This window comes from Prionailurus viverrinus, chromosome B3 (assembly GCF_022837055.1).
Source record: "Prionailurus viverrinus isolate Anna chromosome B3, UM_Priviv_1.0, whole genome shotgun sequence".
NCBI lineage: Eukaryota > Metazoa > Chordata > Mammalia > Carnivora > Felidae > Prionailurus > Prionailurus viverrinus.
Genome location: NC_062566.1, coordinates 22,952,284 through 22,970,446, shown reverse-complemented (window position 1 = coordinate 22,970,446; position 18,163 = coordinate 22,952,284). Strand labels below are relative to the sequence as shown.

Genomic DNA, 18,163 nt, shown 5'->3' with positions numbered 1-18,163 from the left:
CAGGGTGAGGGCCTGGGGTCAGGTGATGTTTGGGAGCATATAACACAATCCACCCCAGTCCATCCACTGGTCACAATGGTTGCCTCTGCACCCAATATACAACCTCCCTACAAGATGCACTAAAGCTGTCACCCTATTCAGCCTCCTGGTCCAATCCTGGTCCAAAGCTACAACCTTTGAGTAGGAATTCTCTGCCTCTCATTCACACTATGAGCCAGTGTAAGATGGGGATGCCATACAACCCACTTCTCACCCTGGGAGGGCACTGTGAGGAAGCACACAGGCTTACAGGGAACCTGCACAGGTGGCATCAACTAATAGCCTCCCATTCCAGCATCCACCTCACACCTCAAGCCCGCATGTTCTGGCATCTACCTCTTACCTCACAACCCCCTGTTACAGGATCCACCTCACATCTGCCAGTCCCTGTTCTAGCATTCACATCTCACCACACAGCGTCCTATACCAGTATTCCCTCTCACCTCATAGCCCTCTGTTCCAGCTTCCATTTCTCACCTCACAGCTCCATGTTCCAGCTTCTACCTCTCACCTGACCAGCCCCTGTTCTAGCATCTGTTTCTCGCCTCACAGCCCAGTGTTCCAGCATCCACCTCTCACCTCACAGCCCTGTGTTCCAGTGTCCACTCCTCACCTCACAGCCCCATGTTCCAGCATCCACCTCTCACCTAACAGCCTTTGTTCCAGCATTCACCTCTCACCTCCCAGGCCTCTATATTCCAACATTCACCTCTAACCTCACAGCCTCATGTTCCAGAATCTTCATCTCACCTCACAGTCCCATGTCCAGAATTCATTTCTCCCCTCACAGCTTCTATGTTTTAGTATCTGCCTCACCCCTGTGTCCAAACCTCCAAGCTCATTAGGTACATTTTTGGCTTCTTGTTTGGTGACCCTCTTATTAAATATTTTCTATCATATCAGTTGAGTTGCGATTTTCCCTCACCTTGTATATTAGTATTTTTTATGGACTACTGCCCAGTCTATAAAGCCTTGCTACCTATTTTAGGTTTTAGGTTTTTGTATCTGGAGTGTCATACTTTGGGGCCAATTTCCAAATTAGTCAGCATTTTCTATGTCCACAGCCATCCAAACATCCCAGTGACTTAGCCTGTTGCTTTCTGCTCTGCTGGGATCTGATGACAGGACTGTTGCCTGCACAGAACCTCTGAAGCTCTGCTCAGATTGGCATTTGTTATTCTGTTCTGAATAATAGTAATTCTAGATAGGCACACTTTTGGTTTCATGGAGGAAAACCTTATTAATAATAAGGGAAAGCAAATATAAGGAATTAAACAATTATGGTAAACATAAAGAGGGAGAGAAGTACAGAGAAGAGCAAAGAAGGCTCATACATCAAATTGGGTACTCACAACATCCAACCTTCTGTCTGGGGAAGCCCCTCAAAGAACAGCCCAGGTGGAGTCTTGATTGAGGGTGCTGGGTGGAGCATCCTCCCCTCAGGTGAGACTTCCAACTAACTATTCCTGCCAAGGCAATATGTATACTACCCATGTGTTGTTTATGGTTAGTCATTAAGTTTGCCTTAGTGCATACCCAAGGGAGCTGGGGCTAGGACACTTTTCTCTGTTTCTCTTATCATATCTCACAATCTTTGGAGTCTATACATCTGCATATTTCTCTTCCCTCCCTGATCCATTCCAGGGGGTCAGCCTGGTCTGGCTCAAGGAGGTGATGCATGTTAATCCCTCTTGGCATCAGGAACAGAAGGGCCAGTTCTGATCCTAAGGCAAGATATGGAGTACAAACCAACTAAGCCCTCCATGATTGTGTATGTGTGGCTCTGGGCAGAAATGCATGACAAATCACACAAACAACTTCTATACGGAATACATGCCTGCTTGTGTGGCCTCAGTGGACTAGCAGGACTAGACATTGGCTCCCAGATAACCTGCAGCCACCCCCAGGGTACATGTTCTTTTGCCTGTTCTTTCTGGTTGCCTCTTGAGAGGGAAAGCCCAGTAGCAATTAGGTTTTGGAAACATTGCAGAAAGGTATATGTGTATGTATGTTTAACCAGCATTTTCCATGCCTATTGTGTCACAGGGTTTTATGTTGAGCTAGGATTATCAACACATCAAGGAACTCAGGATCTTTGGAACACACTTAACATTGCATCCATTTTCCATGTCATGTGAGACTCAGTAGAGAAATGGCTGAAAGTGCTGCTAGTGAGAAGGGAGCCCGGTGGTGGCATGTAGGGTGAGAGGTTGTGGCTTTGGTGCCAAGTGCCTAAGGATCATTCAAGCCCAATGTAGTCAGTCTGAGGATAGGGTTAGGCTGAAGGCAGAGAACACTGATTCAAAGTGAGGATAATGTTTAGATTCCAAGGCACTGGTTCTAATGAAAACCTGGGTCATTTGATAGTGTTCACTTTCTGTGTGTGTCTCTCTCTATTCTTTGCTCCCTCTCTCTTATCTTTTTCTTCTCATTCTTCTTCCTCTTTTCTTCCTTCTTGCATTAGTGTAAGGCTGCATTGTCATAATAGCAGAATATGTAGTATTTTTTTATGTAACAAAATAACTGGAATAACTGAATATAATTGATTTAAGCCCTTAACTATATCATAAGGAATGCAATTAAAGTAGAACTTTATCATCACCCATGCAATCTACTTCATAAGACATTGAAAGTGGTTACCCACATTAACAGAGGTTCTGTGATTGGCATGACACCTGTCAAGGTGGTTGGAACCTACATTGCCCAGAATAGTTTATAAACATTTTGAAACAACTTTGCCTGTATTATTTGTAAAAATAATAGTTAAAAAGGCATTGCATCATGTAAAAGTGATCTCTGTGAGCACTGTTGAGAAAACTTGCATTTCAATGTGGATTTTGAGCTTAATTTTAGATTTCTGTAATACATCACACATAACAGACAAAATATAGAGATATATTCTTGCTTGTGAGAGCTGTTTCTAAGTGATTTGCAATCTCTGAGCAGAATGCATTTAGGTGCAGACTTCATGAAATTATGTACAGTGCTTTAATTTATTATCTTTCATGAAGATTTCAGTGATTTTAAAGTCAAGTGCATTAAAAACCATTTTTGACCAATTAGAAAAATGTTCTATGTATTGCTTTTCCCAAAACTAGAAAAAAACAAGACAAATGAAACCTGCCTTGGAATGGTAGTGAGAAGGAAAAGAACTTTGCATCTTGGCAACCTGCCTCATTATATTAAACAAGAGTCAGGGAAATTAACATACACCCAAATAGGCTGCTTAGAACTTACTTAAGGCTCCATGCTGTTTTGAAGTTTGTTGATCTGCAACATTTTCCTTTAATTCGTTCTTGCTGTTCTTTACTCTTTCTCATACACACATACAAAGCAAAAAAAAAAAAAAAAAAGATGTGCATTTTTTGGGCAAGTAGTTGGTTTGTTTTAAATGAAAAATGATGAGATTAAACCCAGATCCCTCCTGAGCATGACCCAATTGCCTGGCCCTGACTGCTGGCACATCCTCTCCTTTCCTTCTGCCTCTGACACTGCAAAAGGGGTTGCCTTTTGGCCCTGGACGCCTATTCAGGCCTGAATCTTCCTCTTTCTCTGGGTGTCTTGTGTTCTGACTGTGTCATACCTTCAGGCCTCTCTGTCCCAGGACCTCAATCACTCTGTTTACTAAATACTCATTTCTTGTTTACAGGGACAGGGCATACCAGTCTCTGTATTTACTGAGTCCTCAATGCCAGGAGCAGTGACCAGTGAATGCACTGTTGTTGCTGTGCTATTTTTCAATTAAAATGAGCATCGTGTGAATGCTCCTTATATTTTGATGGCATTAATTTCAACGTTCCAGATTTAGGAAGATATTGCCATGGAATTCTGGAATGAGAAGGGTCTTTGGGGTCATCAGATTTGACCCCAAATATTCTTATTCTTGATTTATTTTTTTACTGTAAGTGCTATGCTGAATAGGATCCTAAGTTCTATCCTCGATTTAAATTTTGCAATGACTTGGAGGAGAAAAGCAATGACTTTTTAAAATTAAAGTTTTAATTTTGACATAACTACATATTCACATATAGTTGAAACAAAGAAATACAGTGATTTCCTGCACTCTTTATCCACTTTCTCTCAAGGGTAATGTTTTGCAAATTGTGGGGGTGGGAAAAATTTCCCTTCTTCCCGCCTATGTGCTTTGTCTGGTCTGGGAACCCTAAAGTTTCCCAGAGCCAATTCCAAAATGGTCTCCCCCTAGCATCAGGCAATTCTCAGATACCAGCAGGGTGTCTGAGAACTTAACTCAATTTATGACAGTATCTACTCAGTGCTAGCACATCAGATTCCACAGGTTAAGTGTTCCATGCCCAACCCCAACTTCAGAAACCAGTCATAAGCCCCTGGCTTCTGACCAACTTGCAACAAATTAGAGATTCCAAAAACCTCCTCCTTAGGTTTGATTAACTTGCTAGAGTGGCTCACAGATTTCAGGGAAACACTTATTTTTATTAGCTTATTAAAGAATGTGAAGAGATACATTGGGCAAGGTACCCAACAAAAGAGTTTCTGTTCTTATGGAGCATGGGGCCCAGCTTGGTGGCATGTGGAAGTGTTTTGGTTCCCCAAGCATGGAAGATCTCTGAAAACAAGGACCAAAAAGCTATCATTTTGTGTTTTTATCGAGGCTTCATTACATAGTCATGATTAAATAAGTCATTGGCCATTGGCTGATTCAGCCCCTCTCTAGAGGTTGGGGAGTGGGGCTAACAGTTTTAATTCTCTAATCACATGGTTGGTCCTCCTGGCAACCAGCCACTGCCCTTGGATGGGGTCCAAAAGTCACCTTCATTAATGACACAACACCCATTTCATCCCTCCCTCCCTCCCTCCCTCCCTTCCTCCCTCCCTTCCTTCCTTCCTTCCTTTTTCCTTCCTTCCCATTTAATTTTTTTTGTTTAAATTCCAGTTAGTTAACATACAGAGTAATATTAATTTCAGGTGTACAATATAGTGATTCAACACTTCCATACAACACCTGGTGCTCATCACAACAAATGCACTCCTTTTTTATTTTAAGTTTTTATTTAAATTCTGGTTACTTAACATACAGTGTAATATTAGTTTCAGGTGTACAATTTAGTGATTCAGCTCATCCATTGAACACCTGGTGCTCATCAACATAAGTGCACTCCTTAATCCAGTTTGACTTTCATAGGTCTGAAATGTTTTTAAGAACTGTAGATGAAGACTAGATATAGCTGGGAAATAAATGTTGGTCATCTGAGTGACAAAAGATATTTTTTTAATTAGTCATTATATCACTATGTCATTGTGCAGGTGGTTTGATAATTAAGTTGACAGAAGATAGATTAATAGGAGAAAACAAACTAATTTTGTACATGTAGGAGCCCCATAAAAACATGAGACTCAAAGATATGGCCAAATAAGGCAGCTTTTATACCTTTTAGACAAGAAAATAATAATTTTGTGAAGAATTGACAAGACAAAGGGATTTGTCTACTACTTGGATAGTAAATTAGTGAAGTAACAAGTCTTGTTTACATAGCCTTTTCAGCCCTAAATTCCTGATGAGGATGGCTTCTATCCTAGTACAGGAAAAGTACCTTTCATATATGAGATTTATTTTTTCTTTTAAGGGGATCAACAAAAGGTTCAGAGTATCTTTCTTGCAACAGCTGTTTATTAAGTAACTTTGATTCAAAATAATCAATATGCCAAAATGGCATATTTTGGGTCTGACATATTTGGCTCCTCTTTACAAAACTGTAGTAGAATATCACAACCAGGACATTAACATTGCCACATTGAGGATACAGAACATTTCCATCCCCACAAGGATGCCTTATGTTTTCCTTTTGTACCCACACCCAATTCCTTCCATTTCTTATACCCCCCTTCTTACTGACAATTACTAATCTTCCCACCATTTCTATAATTTTATCGTTTCAAGAATGTCCAAATTGAGTCATACATTGAGTGACATTTTAGAATGGGTACTCAGTGTAATTCTGTTGGAGGTTCATCCAGGTTGTTGCATGTATCAGTGGTTTATACCTTTTCATTGCTGAGTAGGATTCCATAATGTAGATGTTCCATGGTTTGTTTAACCACTCAACTCTTTAAGGACATCTGGGTTATTTCCAGTTTGGGGCAGTTACAAATAAAGCTGTGATGATTATTCATGTACTGATTTTGTGTGAACACAGGTTCTCATTTCTCTGGAATAAAATGCCCAGGATGGAATTGGTGTGTAGTAGGGTAGTTGCACGTTTAGGTTTTTGGACCATTTTACATTCCCACCAGCAATGTGTGAATGAGCCAGTCTCTGCATCTTCACTAGTATTTGGTGTTGTTTCTACTTTTTATTTTAACCATTCTCCTAGGTGTGCTGGGAAGTCTCATTGTTTCTAGCCCTAAAGCCCCTTCAGGACTCTGTGGGAGAAACATCTGCCTGCCCTTTTTTCTCCCTCCAACTTGTTCTGAGGTACAGACCCATGGCTGTGTTTCTTTCCTCCACAGGTGGATTATGAACTCTGTGAGGGGCACTTCTGGCTTTAGTTTCCTGGCCATTCCCTGAGCACAGTTGTCTGTCACTGCCTTGACATTGTGCCTTGACTGTTACATGAATAGGAAACGCTTGCTCACATTTTGGAGGCACTGGCCTCCTCAAGGGGTCATGTGAGGGGATGGGGTGGTTTTTACTTCAAGAGTCCCTGGTGGGTGGGCAGAGGGGCTCTCTGCCATGTCCTGGGCCCTGAGTATCCATCTGTGCTGAGGGAAGAAGGGCCTGCCATGTCCCATGACTGGGTCCAAAGCCTGAGGCTCCAGGTGATCTATCCTTCAAAATCAAGGTGAAGATATTCATACCCACTGTGCTTTGCTGGGCATACCAGGTGCACTGGAGCCCACATTGCAAAGTGGTGTCAAGTAGCACTGGCTTGCCCTTTGAAATATTTCTGTCATGCAGGCTCTTGCACTCTGGGCCTAGAATGGGAGGGGCAGCCCTGATGATTTCTGAAATGTCTTCTGGGCTATTCTTCTACTGTGTTGGACAGTAGGTTTTGGCTTTTGTTTAGATGGCTGACTAATCTCCCCACTGTCTTGATGAATAACTCCTAGCTTCCCATTGTGATGTCAGATCCAAACTGATGTCTTTATGAAATTTGGCCATATGCTTTGTGTATTCTCTTGAAGCTTTCCATTTCTTTTAGTTTGGATAGGCTGAGAATCCCACATTTTAAAGTTTGGCTTCCTTTTTAATTAACTGTTCCATTTTTAAGTCACTTCTCACTTCTCCATTTTACTCAAAGCTGCTCCTGCAACCCTTTGCTTAGAAGACTCATCAACCAGTTAGCCAATTTCATCCCTTACAGGTTCTACCTCTCACAACTAGGATACAAACACAATTCAACTAAGTCCTTGGCCAGTTTATAACAAGAATTTCCTTTTCTTCATTTTCCAATAACATGTTCCTCATTCTGTCTGAGACTTCCTCAGAATGGCCTTTACCATAAATAGTTCCACCAACATTTTATTCTCAACTACTTAGGTATTCTCTCTGAAGACTGAGACTTCTCTTCAGATGACTCTCCTACTTCTGAGCCCTTGCCAGAATTGTTTTTAATGGTCTATTCACAGCAATTAAGGCTTTTCCTAGTGTGCCTCTTCAGAGTCTTCCACTCCACCCATTACCTAGTTCCAAAGCTGCTTCCATATTTTTAGGTATTATAGCAGCATCCTCACTTCTCAGTTTCTTAGGGATGCTATAACAAAATGCAACAAACTGGGTGGCTTATAAATGACAGGCATTTATTTCACAGATTTGGAGGCTGGAAGTGCAAGTGCCAGCCTGATCAGATGAGGGCCCTCTTTTAGGTTTCAGACTTCTCATTGTATCATCATGTGATGGAAGGGTCAAGAGATCTCTCTGTATCCTCTTTTATAAAGGCACTAATCCCATTCTGAGGATTCCACCCTCATGACCTCATGACCTCCCAAAAGCCCACCCTCTAATACTATCACTTCAGGTATATGAATTTTGGGAGGACACAATCATTTAGACCATAGCATCAACCATTAGCATGGTACAATTTTATTTTTTTAATTTAACTTTTTATTTTTATAATTTACATCCAAATTAGTTAGCATATAGTGCAACAGTGATTTCAGGAGTAGATTCCTTAGTGCCCCTTCCCCATTTAGCCCATCCCCCTTCCCACAACCCCTCCAGTAACCCTGTTTTTTGTCCATATTTATGAGTCTCTTCTGTTTTGTCCCACTCCCTGTTTTTATATTATTTTTATTTCCCTTCCCTTATTTTCATCTCTTTTGTCTCTTAAAGTCCTCATATGAGTGAAGTCAGATGATTTTTGTCTTTCTCTGACTAATTTCACTTAGCATAATAGCCTCCAGTTCCATCCACGTAGTTGCAAATGGCAAGATTTCATTCTGATTGCCGAGTAATACTCCATTGTATACATATACCACATTTTCTTTATCCATTCATCCATCGATGGACATTTGGGCTCTTTCCATACTTTGGCTATTGTTGAGAGTGCTGCTATAAACACGGGGGTGCAGTGTCCCTTCAAAACAACATACCTGTATCCCTTGGATAAATGCCTAGTAGTGCAATTGCTGGGTCGTAGGGTAGCTCTATTTTTAATTTTTTGAGGAACCTCCGTACTGTTTCCAGAGTGGCTGCACCAGCTTGCATTCCCACCACCAATGCAAAAGAGATCCTCTTTCTCTGCATCCTTGCCAACATCTGTTGTTGCCCGAGTTGTTAATGTTAGCCATTCTGACAGTGTCAGGTGGTATCTCATTGTGGTTTTGATTTGTATTTCCCTGATGAGAAGTGGTATTGAGCATTTTTTCATGTGTTGGTTGGCCATCTGGATGTCTTCTTTGGAGAAGTGTCTATTCATGTCTTTTGCCCATTTCTTCACAGGGTTCTTTGTTTTTTTGGGTGTTGAATTTGATAAGTTCTTTATAGATTTTGGATACTAACCCTTTATCTGATATGTCATTTGCAAATATCTTTTCCCATTCCCTTGGTTGCTTTTTCGTTTTGCTGATTGTTTCCTTTGCTGTGCAGAAGCTTTTTATTTTGATGAGGTCCCAGTAGTTCATTTTTGCTTTTGTTTCCCTTGCCTCCAGAGACGTGTTGAGTAAGAAGTTGTTGCGGCCAAGATCAAAGAGGTTTTTGCCTGCTTTCTCCTCAAGGATTTTGATGGCTTCCTGTCTTACACTGAGATCTTTCATCCATTTTCCATGGTATAAGAAACTGGTCCAGGTTCATTCTCCTGCATGTCACTGTCCAGTTTTCCCAGCACCACTTGCTGAAAAGACTGTCTTTATTCCATTGGATATTCTTTCCTGCTTTGTCAAAGATCAGTTGGCCATACATTTGTGGGTCCCTTTCTGGGTTCTCTATTCTGTTCCATTGATCTGAGTGTCTGTTCTTATGCCAGTACCATACTGTCTTGATGATTACAGCTTTGTAGTATAGCTTGAATTCTGGGATTGTGATGCCTCCTGCTTTGGTTTTCTTTTTCAAGATTGCTTTGGTTATTTGTGGTCTTTTCTGGTTCCATACAAATTTTAGGATTATTTGTTCTATCTCTTTAAAGAATGCTGGTGTTATTTTGATAGGGATTGCATTGAATATGTAGATTGCTTTGGGTAGTATCAACATTTTAGCAATATTTTTTCTTCGTATCCAGGAGAAGTGAAAAATCTATACGCTGAAAACCTAGAAAGCTTATGAAAGAAATTGAAGAAGACACAAAAAATGGAAATATCATGATACAATTTTAGAATATTAATTTATCCCGTAAAGATCCCTAGGGCCCATTTGGAGTCAGTCCTTACTGTTACCTCCAGCCACAGGCAACCCTGATCTTTCTGTATCTCTAAATTAACCTTTTCTGGACAGTTCATATAAATGGAATGACACAATGTAGTCTTTTGTGTTTCACTTTTTCACTTTGCATAATGCATTTTGGGTTCATTCATAATATAGCATGTATCATTAGCTCCATGTTGTAGCATATACTACATTTTGTTTATCCACTCATCATGGATAGACATTTGGAATGTTTCCAGTTTTTTGCCTATTTTGAATAATGTTGCTATGAACATTTATGCTTTATGTGAAGCGTTAAAAAGATAAACTGAGGTATAGTACATTTTTAAGAGTTTATTTGACCAAAAATCAGTTAGAATTGGGCAGTGCCAAACTGGAAGTGTTTTGAAGTGCTCTATCAACAGGAGCTATGGGAAAGACTTTTACAGAGAAAAGGGGAAAGCAAAGTAAAAAAATGATTTGATTGGCTATAGCTGAAGCATCTGCCTTATTTGGGAAGCCTAGTTAGCTGTTTATGATCAGTTGTTCTTAGATTTTGATTTCTTTTTTTTTCAATGTTTATTTATTTGGAGAGAGAGAGAGAGGCATGGGGTGGGGTGGGGCAGAGAAAGAGGAGAGAGAGAATTCCAAGCAGGCTCTGCGCTGACATGGCAGAGTCCAGCAACACAGGGCTCAATCTCATAAACTGTGAGATCATGATCTGAGCAGAAATCAAGAGTCAGATGCTAATCAACTGAGCCACCAGATGCCCTATAGATTTTGATCTTTTAGTCTTGAGGCATTTATTATAGGCTTAGATTTTGGTTTGCTTATGTAGGCTGCTAAGGCATTAGAACCACTTCTGTATTTAATGGCCTCATTTAATTAATTTAATAGGACATATATTTTCATTTCTCTTGGGTAGATTCCTAAGAAAGGAATTTCTGGTCATATGGTAATTTATTATTTAACTTTTTAAGAAACTTCCAAACTTTTTCATGAGGGCTGCACCATTTTATATTCCCACCAGCAATATTTTATTTTATATTTTTTAATGCTTGTTTATTTTTGAGAGAGAGGAAGACAGAACATGAGCGGGGGAGCGGCAGAGAGAGAGGAAGACAGAATCTAAAGCAGGCTCCAGGATCTGAGCTGTCAGTATGGAGCTGGACGTGGGACTCGAACCCACAGACTGCAAGATCATGACCCGAGCTGAAGTTGGATGCTTAACTGACTGTGCCACCCAGGCACCCCTCCGACCATCAGTGTTTGAGGGTTCCAATTTCTCTGCATCCTTGCCTTTCTATGAAGATATTTTGTCTCAGAAATTCCATGTCCATTTGAATTATAATTAAATAGAAAACATACTTTCATGATTCAGTGGTAACACTGAAACATCAATTAGATTAAGCATTTGATTATGTACCTTTGGTTTAATAACAGTGTCATTAATTGGGAAGAATTGATATATGTTGTAGAACTAATGGTCTACTTTCCTCAGGATTATATGGTAAATAATTAATGACAATTTACTGCAGGCTTCCTTATAGAATATACGTTAGCCTTCTGCTTCTATTCCTGGGTCATCTAATTATTCAGGAAATGAAATTAGCTTTCATTAGAAGGCAGACTGGTGGTGTTTGTGTGTGTATTTGGGGTTTCCAGATTCTGAAATAAAAGGACCCATGATTTATATGTATTTTTAATAGATATGGTATAAAATGGCATATAGAAATAACATTGATGGATGCTAATAGCAATATAGGCTTTTTGGACTGGAATGCAATAATTTCCTATGTTCCTTTACAGATTGTTCACAGAACACTGGCAGCCATGTTGGGTTCCCTTGCAGCATTAGCAGCGCTGGCTGTGATTGGAGACGTAAGTTGTAACATTTTGAGTCAATGGCTTACCACTGTATAGAATATAAGATTCAAAGATAGTCCAACAATTAGGCATTAGCTAGTGATTTTCATTCTTTTATATGCTATTTCCACATTTCTTCCTCAGGAACCATGCTGGAGGCATGAACCAACAAACCTCATCAACATTGATGACTGTTTTTCATTTGACTTTCACACACATTTCTTATTTTGCATTTTAGCTGAGGAAAGGCTCATCGCTATGCAGTTGCTCAGGGCTGTGTAGCTGAGTGGTTAGATTTGGCTCTGGGTGCTGTCAGCCCTTGGGAACTAGAGGGGGCCATCCTTCCTGGAGCAGAGAGGTGAGAAATGGTGAGGTTGGAGTTCTGTCTTGCAGTCATCAGGAGGTCCCTGGAGATGCATATTTGGGGGTGATGGCACCACATCAGGGTCTGCATGTGGCCTGTCTGGCAGGAACATAGGAGTGAATGTAGAGAAGCAAAAGCAAGAGAGCCCAAGTGTCCACTGGAGATAGAGGCCTGCCATTGTTGAAGGAACAGTGCTGGAACTGAAGAAGGTGGCAGCACACAGAGCTGGATTTGAAAACAACTCCATATTTTTGTATCCTTTGGGTAAATACCTAGTAGTGCAATTGCTGGGTTATAGGGTAGTTAGTTCTATTTTTAACTTTTTGAGGAACCTCCATACTGTTTTACAGAGTGGCTGCACCAGTTTGCATTCCCAGCAACAGCAAAATAAATGTCAGATAAAGACAAATGCCATATGATTTCATTCATATGTGGAATTTAAGAAACAAAACAGATGAACATATGGGGGAAGTGGAAAAAAAAGGGGGGAGGACAAACCATAAGAGACTCTTAACAATAGAGAATAAACTGAGAGTTGATGGAACCAGGTAGGTGGGGGATAGTTGAGTGATGGGCATTAAGGAGGGCACCTTTTGGGATAGGCACTGAGGGTTGTATGTAAGTGATGAATCACTGGGTTCTGCTCCTGAAACCAATGTTACACTGTATGTTAACTAACTCGAATTTAAATAGAAATTTGAAAAGAAAAAAATAAATCTATAGAATTTAAAGGATTTTTTCTTCAAAGTACTACTAAAGGCCATTTAGTTAGCCAAAGAATAATAACTGGTTTAAAAAACTATGTGGGGCTATGTTGTTATTCATTCATTCATTCACTCATTCATTCATTCATTTTGGCTAGAGTTGGCATAAAAAAATACTAACCCTAAGGGTAAAATGTCCCAGAATGCTAAAACTTATACATAAACCACTGTTATTTTTATTAACTGTTGAGGAGTAATATAGTAGTAGCTATTTTGTTTTAGAAAACATTAATGCGGCACACATCTTGTGCTGCGGGTAGCTCCTTGGGCCACCATGCAGTCCTTTCCCAACAATGAGACTCTCAAAGTGCCCTCACTTCATACTCTGTGCTCCCAATTCCCCATGACCCCATCCTTCCCTACTCTGCAGGGTTGTTAGAAGATGAAGTGAGAGTGGATGAACAACTGGTGAGTAGGACAAGTGTATCTTTCAGTTATTGCCATCCTGGCCTCATGCTCCAATACCAAGGAAGGCATGTGGGAACTTCACTGATCTCAAGGGTCAGTCCTGCATTTCAGGTTGCAGTTCTGGAGTTGGAGTTGCTAGGGACAGGGTTTAGGAAATTTGCTTTTCTTGTTACTAAATGTATAAGCTTGACATTATAATGTCTTGGGTCACGAGTCGTTTTCATTGATGTTATACTCTAATTTTAAAAGCAAGTGGATAGTATGATTTTTGACTGTGGTCAAATGAGTGGGCTTGCTATAAAGAGTGGCACATTTTTTACAGCTATCACCAGAAGGATGATGCCTCAAACTAATTGGGAAATTTGTACTTTGATTGCAGAGACCCAGCCTGACTCATGTGGTGGAGTGGATTGATTTTGAGACCTTGGCCCTGCTATTTGGCATGGTAATTACAATCCTCTCAGTGGGACAGGGCTCCAAGCCTGCTGTAATCTGGGGCCTTCTCTTTTGCTGCCACTGCTGATAATACTTCATTATATTAAAGACATTGTACTGCTTGACAATTAGGGCTTGATTAAGAAGTGTTAGCGCAGGCCTAGCCAATTTCTCCTGTGGAGGAATGAAATGATTGGTGCTCTGGTTAGTTAGCTGGAGAATTGCAGTCTTAGTCCTGTCTGATAGTTAAATAATATTGTTGTTTAGATAACTTTGTAACATTTTTGAGTTGCTTCCCTTAAAATATACAATGGATTATCCCAAATAAGTGAACCATATAAGTTTTGGTGATTGGAAAAACACCTGTAATTAAATACATGGAAAATGAAAGAAATTGAACCTAAGTAATAGTTTGTGTGTCATAAACCAATTTAACTAGAATAAGTGAAATTTGATAAGATCCTGAATATCAGTAGGAATGCCTCACATGTTCTTGAACAGACCCTACAATGGCTAAGTGGTCTGAAGGAGGGTTTTCCATTTCTGGACAAAAGATCCACTCTGTGTAAAGCAGATTATTATGTATCTTCATTTTCCTTGCTAATATTTTATCCCCCCTGATAGTCATAAGAGAGGGCCATGCTACTCTAGGCTTCAATGTGACCCAAACTAGCTGCTTCCTCTCTGAGTGCAGTGTAAGGAGACAGGTCAGTGCTCTGAACTCAGCCTTTATAGAGAAGTTCATATTCTTGTTGGTCTTGAAAAGTATGTAGTAGAGTCTGGGCATTTGGAAGGAAGAAGGAAGACATACCAGATGTCTCATAAAAGAGGTTAAAAAAAACTTAAATGAATGATATATTAGTTTGCTGGCTCTGCCATAATAAAGTACTACAGACTGGTGCCTTCAACAACAGAAATTTATTTCCTCATACTTCTGCAGGCCAGATTTCTGAGACCAAGTCAGCAGTGCTTGTTCCTTTTGATGCCTCTCTGCGTGACTTGTAGATGATCATCTTCTCCCTGTATCTTCACATAATCTTCCCTCTGTGTGTGTCTGTGTGCTTATCTCCTCTTCTTATAAGGATACCAGTCATATTAGATTAAGGCCTCACTTTAACTTATCCTGAGGTACTGGGGTTAGGATTTCAACATAGGAATTTGTGGAGGAAAGTGGCACAATTGAGCCCATAACACATGGTTTAATTTTTTTTTTCTCAGTTGAAACCATTCAGCAAGCTCCTATGATTCTGGAACTTTGGAGGTGCAAAGATAGTTTATGTATCCAGGTTCCTGCCTTTTCCTCTTTATTTCATGGCAGTTAGCCACCCCATGGGGCCACTTAACCCTGGTCCCTGAATTTAAGTCTCTTTTGGGTAGTTTTGGCAGTAAATGTGTGGATCAGCTTCCCCACAATGATGGAAGACCACATAGGACCTACCCATTCAGTTCATGTGAAGTTTCTATTGGTGAGTGAAACACCACATTCTACAGACAGTAACAGGTGGCCATTTGGATTAGGATGAACATCGATGGTCATTATAGACAAGGTAGATATTTGTATTGAGTCTAAACTGACTTTTGGAAATTTTTGTTTTGTACTGAATATTTGAAAGATAATATTGGGCCTACTGTTTTCTAAGTACTTTAATTTACATAATTTTATCGAATTTTCACAACAGCCTTAACAAGGAATAAAACATTCAGAGGTTAGGTGAGGAAACTAAAGTACAGAGGATTGAATAATTTTTTTGCATAAGGTTAAACTACTTCTAAATGGAAGGATTAGTACTTGAACCTGTAGCTTTTCTCTCTAAATTCAACAAATGGTATATTGCCATCATAGGAGGTGGAATAAAGAATCTTCCAGAATCTTCTTTGGGTTCTGTGAACCCAGAGAATAATCATTTCAATGTAACTGATCTTATTTGTGTCTCTTGGTCAAATTGGTGATGAAAATCTGTCCCATTATTTTAGGAAACAAAATTTAACTCAGTTTAAAAATCTTAAAATATTTAATTGTTGCTTGTGTCGACATTTAGGTGCAGAAGGCCACATTCTGGCTCATTTACCTTCCTGCTTCTAGCTTTGTGTCTGTGAGCAAGTCATCTCCCATCTCTGCCCTGTGGTTTCCTCATCTATAAAACAGAGAGTAATGGTAACACCTGATGACTTTTGTGAAGATTAGGTGGAATGATAATTTACCTGGACAAAAATAGAGGTGCAAGCCTTATAGCAAGAGGCTCTATTCAAGAAGTTACTAAGTGGACTACACTCAGCAAAAAAGCATGAAGCTTGATGAAGTGGTAGCTTTCATGCAGAGGCCTTGTAACTGATCACTCTGATGTCCTTTCAGGATGTTACACTTCTAAAAGATTCCTCTTGTCTCCTTTTTCTGTTTGCCCCACAGATGATCTTAGTAGCCATATTTTCAGAAACTGGATTTTTTGATTATTGTGCTGTAAAGGTAGGTTTGATGTGGGATTTAATATTTATGTATTAATATTTATGTATTAATTCACTGTTATTTACCATTACATATTCAGTCAATAAAGCTACCACTTAAAGCAAATATTTTAAAATTCCATCTTCCTTTACAAAATTATGGGTGTAAGTCTGGGTACAATTGCTGTCCTAAGTTAGGTGGCTCTGAGCAACACTTTGATCTTCTCAATAAACTGAAGGAGATCAAGGAAAAGAGTATTTGGGTTGAATGTTTGTGTAGCATTAGTTAAATTGGCAAGTTGAGAGCTTCATATCAAAAATTGTTTTGCATTTTAGAGCATCTAAATATTTCAAGTCATCAGCTTCTGATTACTTTACTTTGTGTTGAAATAATTTCAGTGATGACTTTCTAATTATTGAACATATAAACATTCACTTTTATAACTGAAATCCTGGGAAATCCGCCAGCAAGTTCTGACGGCCAGACTCTGCACTGGTGCTATGACTCAGGGTTGGTGAGAGGAGATCTTACCATATTTTGCTAATGCAAAGGCTAGTGTTGTGCTTGATTTTCTTTTTTGAACTGGAAAGTTCTTCTAAAAGACTATTTACTCATCAAAGCCCTTTGCTTTGTCATTCTCTGAATGACAGAATTTTTGCCGTCTTTGTGTACCATCTTGCATCTTCAAATATCTGGTCTCTTCCTCTCAATGTCTTGGTACTGAAAATCCTTAAGATCTAAGTCCCTTAGATAACCAACAATCAGCAGGCTTGAGGGTCATAGCCCAGGCTGTCTAACCAAAAGGAGATTGTAAGATACTGGATAATGTTAAAGGGATAGAGGGCAATCACCTTGTGACCAGTGAACCATCAAAGGGCACTGTGAAGAAGGAGAATCAGAGGGAAGGAGGGTAAATCATGGTGGATTCAGAATGTCCAGGTACAGGCCATCACTTCCTCATCTTAGCAAATTTAGGAACTCATTGGTCTAAGTTTTAACCCACCATGTTGTGGCTATTTGGATCACTGGCTCTTATAATCTGTAATGAAAAGTCACATCTATTCTTCAACCCCACTGATCCTGGCTTGTTCCTTTCTGTGTGTGTACATCTCAGACATACCAGCTCTCTAGGGGAAGAGTGTGGGCCATGATCATCATGTTGTGTCTCATTGCCGCTGTCCTGTCTGCCTTCCTAGACAATGTCACCACATTGCTGCTTTTTACTCCTGTGACGATAAGGTATGTAGAGTGGTCCTGTATGGTGGTGTGTTCTGGTTGCTCAATCTAGTCCCCATGTTCCCTTTGCTGGTGTGCCTTGGTCCAGCGCGTGCATCCTCCAGGACTGTGGTGCTCAGTGCTCATGGCTATGGCTATGGCTTTTCCTTGTGGCCATGGCTATGGCGGGAGCAGTGGCGGCCATAGAAATACACATGGAAGTCACCAGACGTAGGCTTTGCTGTCCAGGGGTGTGGGGAAGATGGGTTCCAGGAGTTCTTATCCATTGAGATGGTCACAGGTGAAGCAGAGGAGTGTGGAAGCTCCTGCCAGATGGTCAGGGATATGTATCCAGGTGCTGGGGAAGTTGGAGCAGCCATCTTGCTCTCCTCAGGCTTGGAGGGTTATGGGACCTGGCCTGGCAAGGCTCTGCAGGGTAACTTTGGGAAAGAGAAATTCAATTTGATTCCATTTCGTTTCTTTAAATTAGACATTTCATTAATTAGACATTTATTGAACATCAGACGCCATTTGTCTTGAATCTCTTGAAACTTGAGCTTCAGGCCTGGTCATTATGTAGGCCACTTGTAAGGCCATGGAACTATACTTTTATCTAGACTTTATGTTATTTACTTTGAAGATAGTTCCCCAGCATATCATGGCCCTTCCGTGCTTGGACCCACCATGTCCTGGTACTTGGTCGTAGGGAAACACATACTCCCTGAGTGTTCATGGGAGCAAGGTAGGTAGTGAAGGGTGCCAGACAAGTCACCTCAGCTCCACTGATCTGGGTGGTAGCATCAAAAGGACTAACC

General features: G+C 40.3%; 1 protein-coding gene across 1 annotated transcript in view; it reads left to right on the top strand.

Annotated features, from left to right (window-relative positions):
* The window catches only part of OCA2 (OCA2 melanosomal transmembrane protein), a 492,037-nt gene that overhangs the window by 130,428 nt on the left and 343,446 nt on the right, over positions 1-18,163 (top strand). The window contains exons 9-12 of the mRNA XM_047864593.1: positions 11,663-11,734; positions 13,635-13,700; positions 16,098-16,154; positions 17,248-17,372. Coding sequence (XP_047720549.1) covers positions 11,663-11,734; positions 13,635-13,700; positions 16,098-16,154; positions 17,248-17,372 — 320 coding nt within the window. The remainder of the gene's footprint in view (positions 1-11,662; positions 11,735-13,634; positions 13,701-16,097; positions 16,155-17,247; positions 17,373-18,163) is intronic.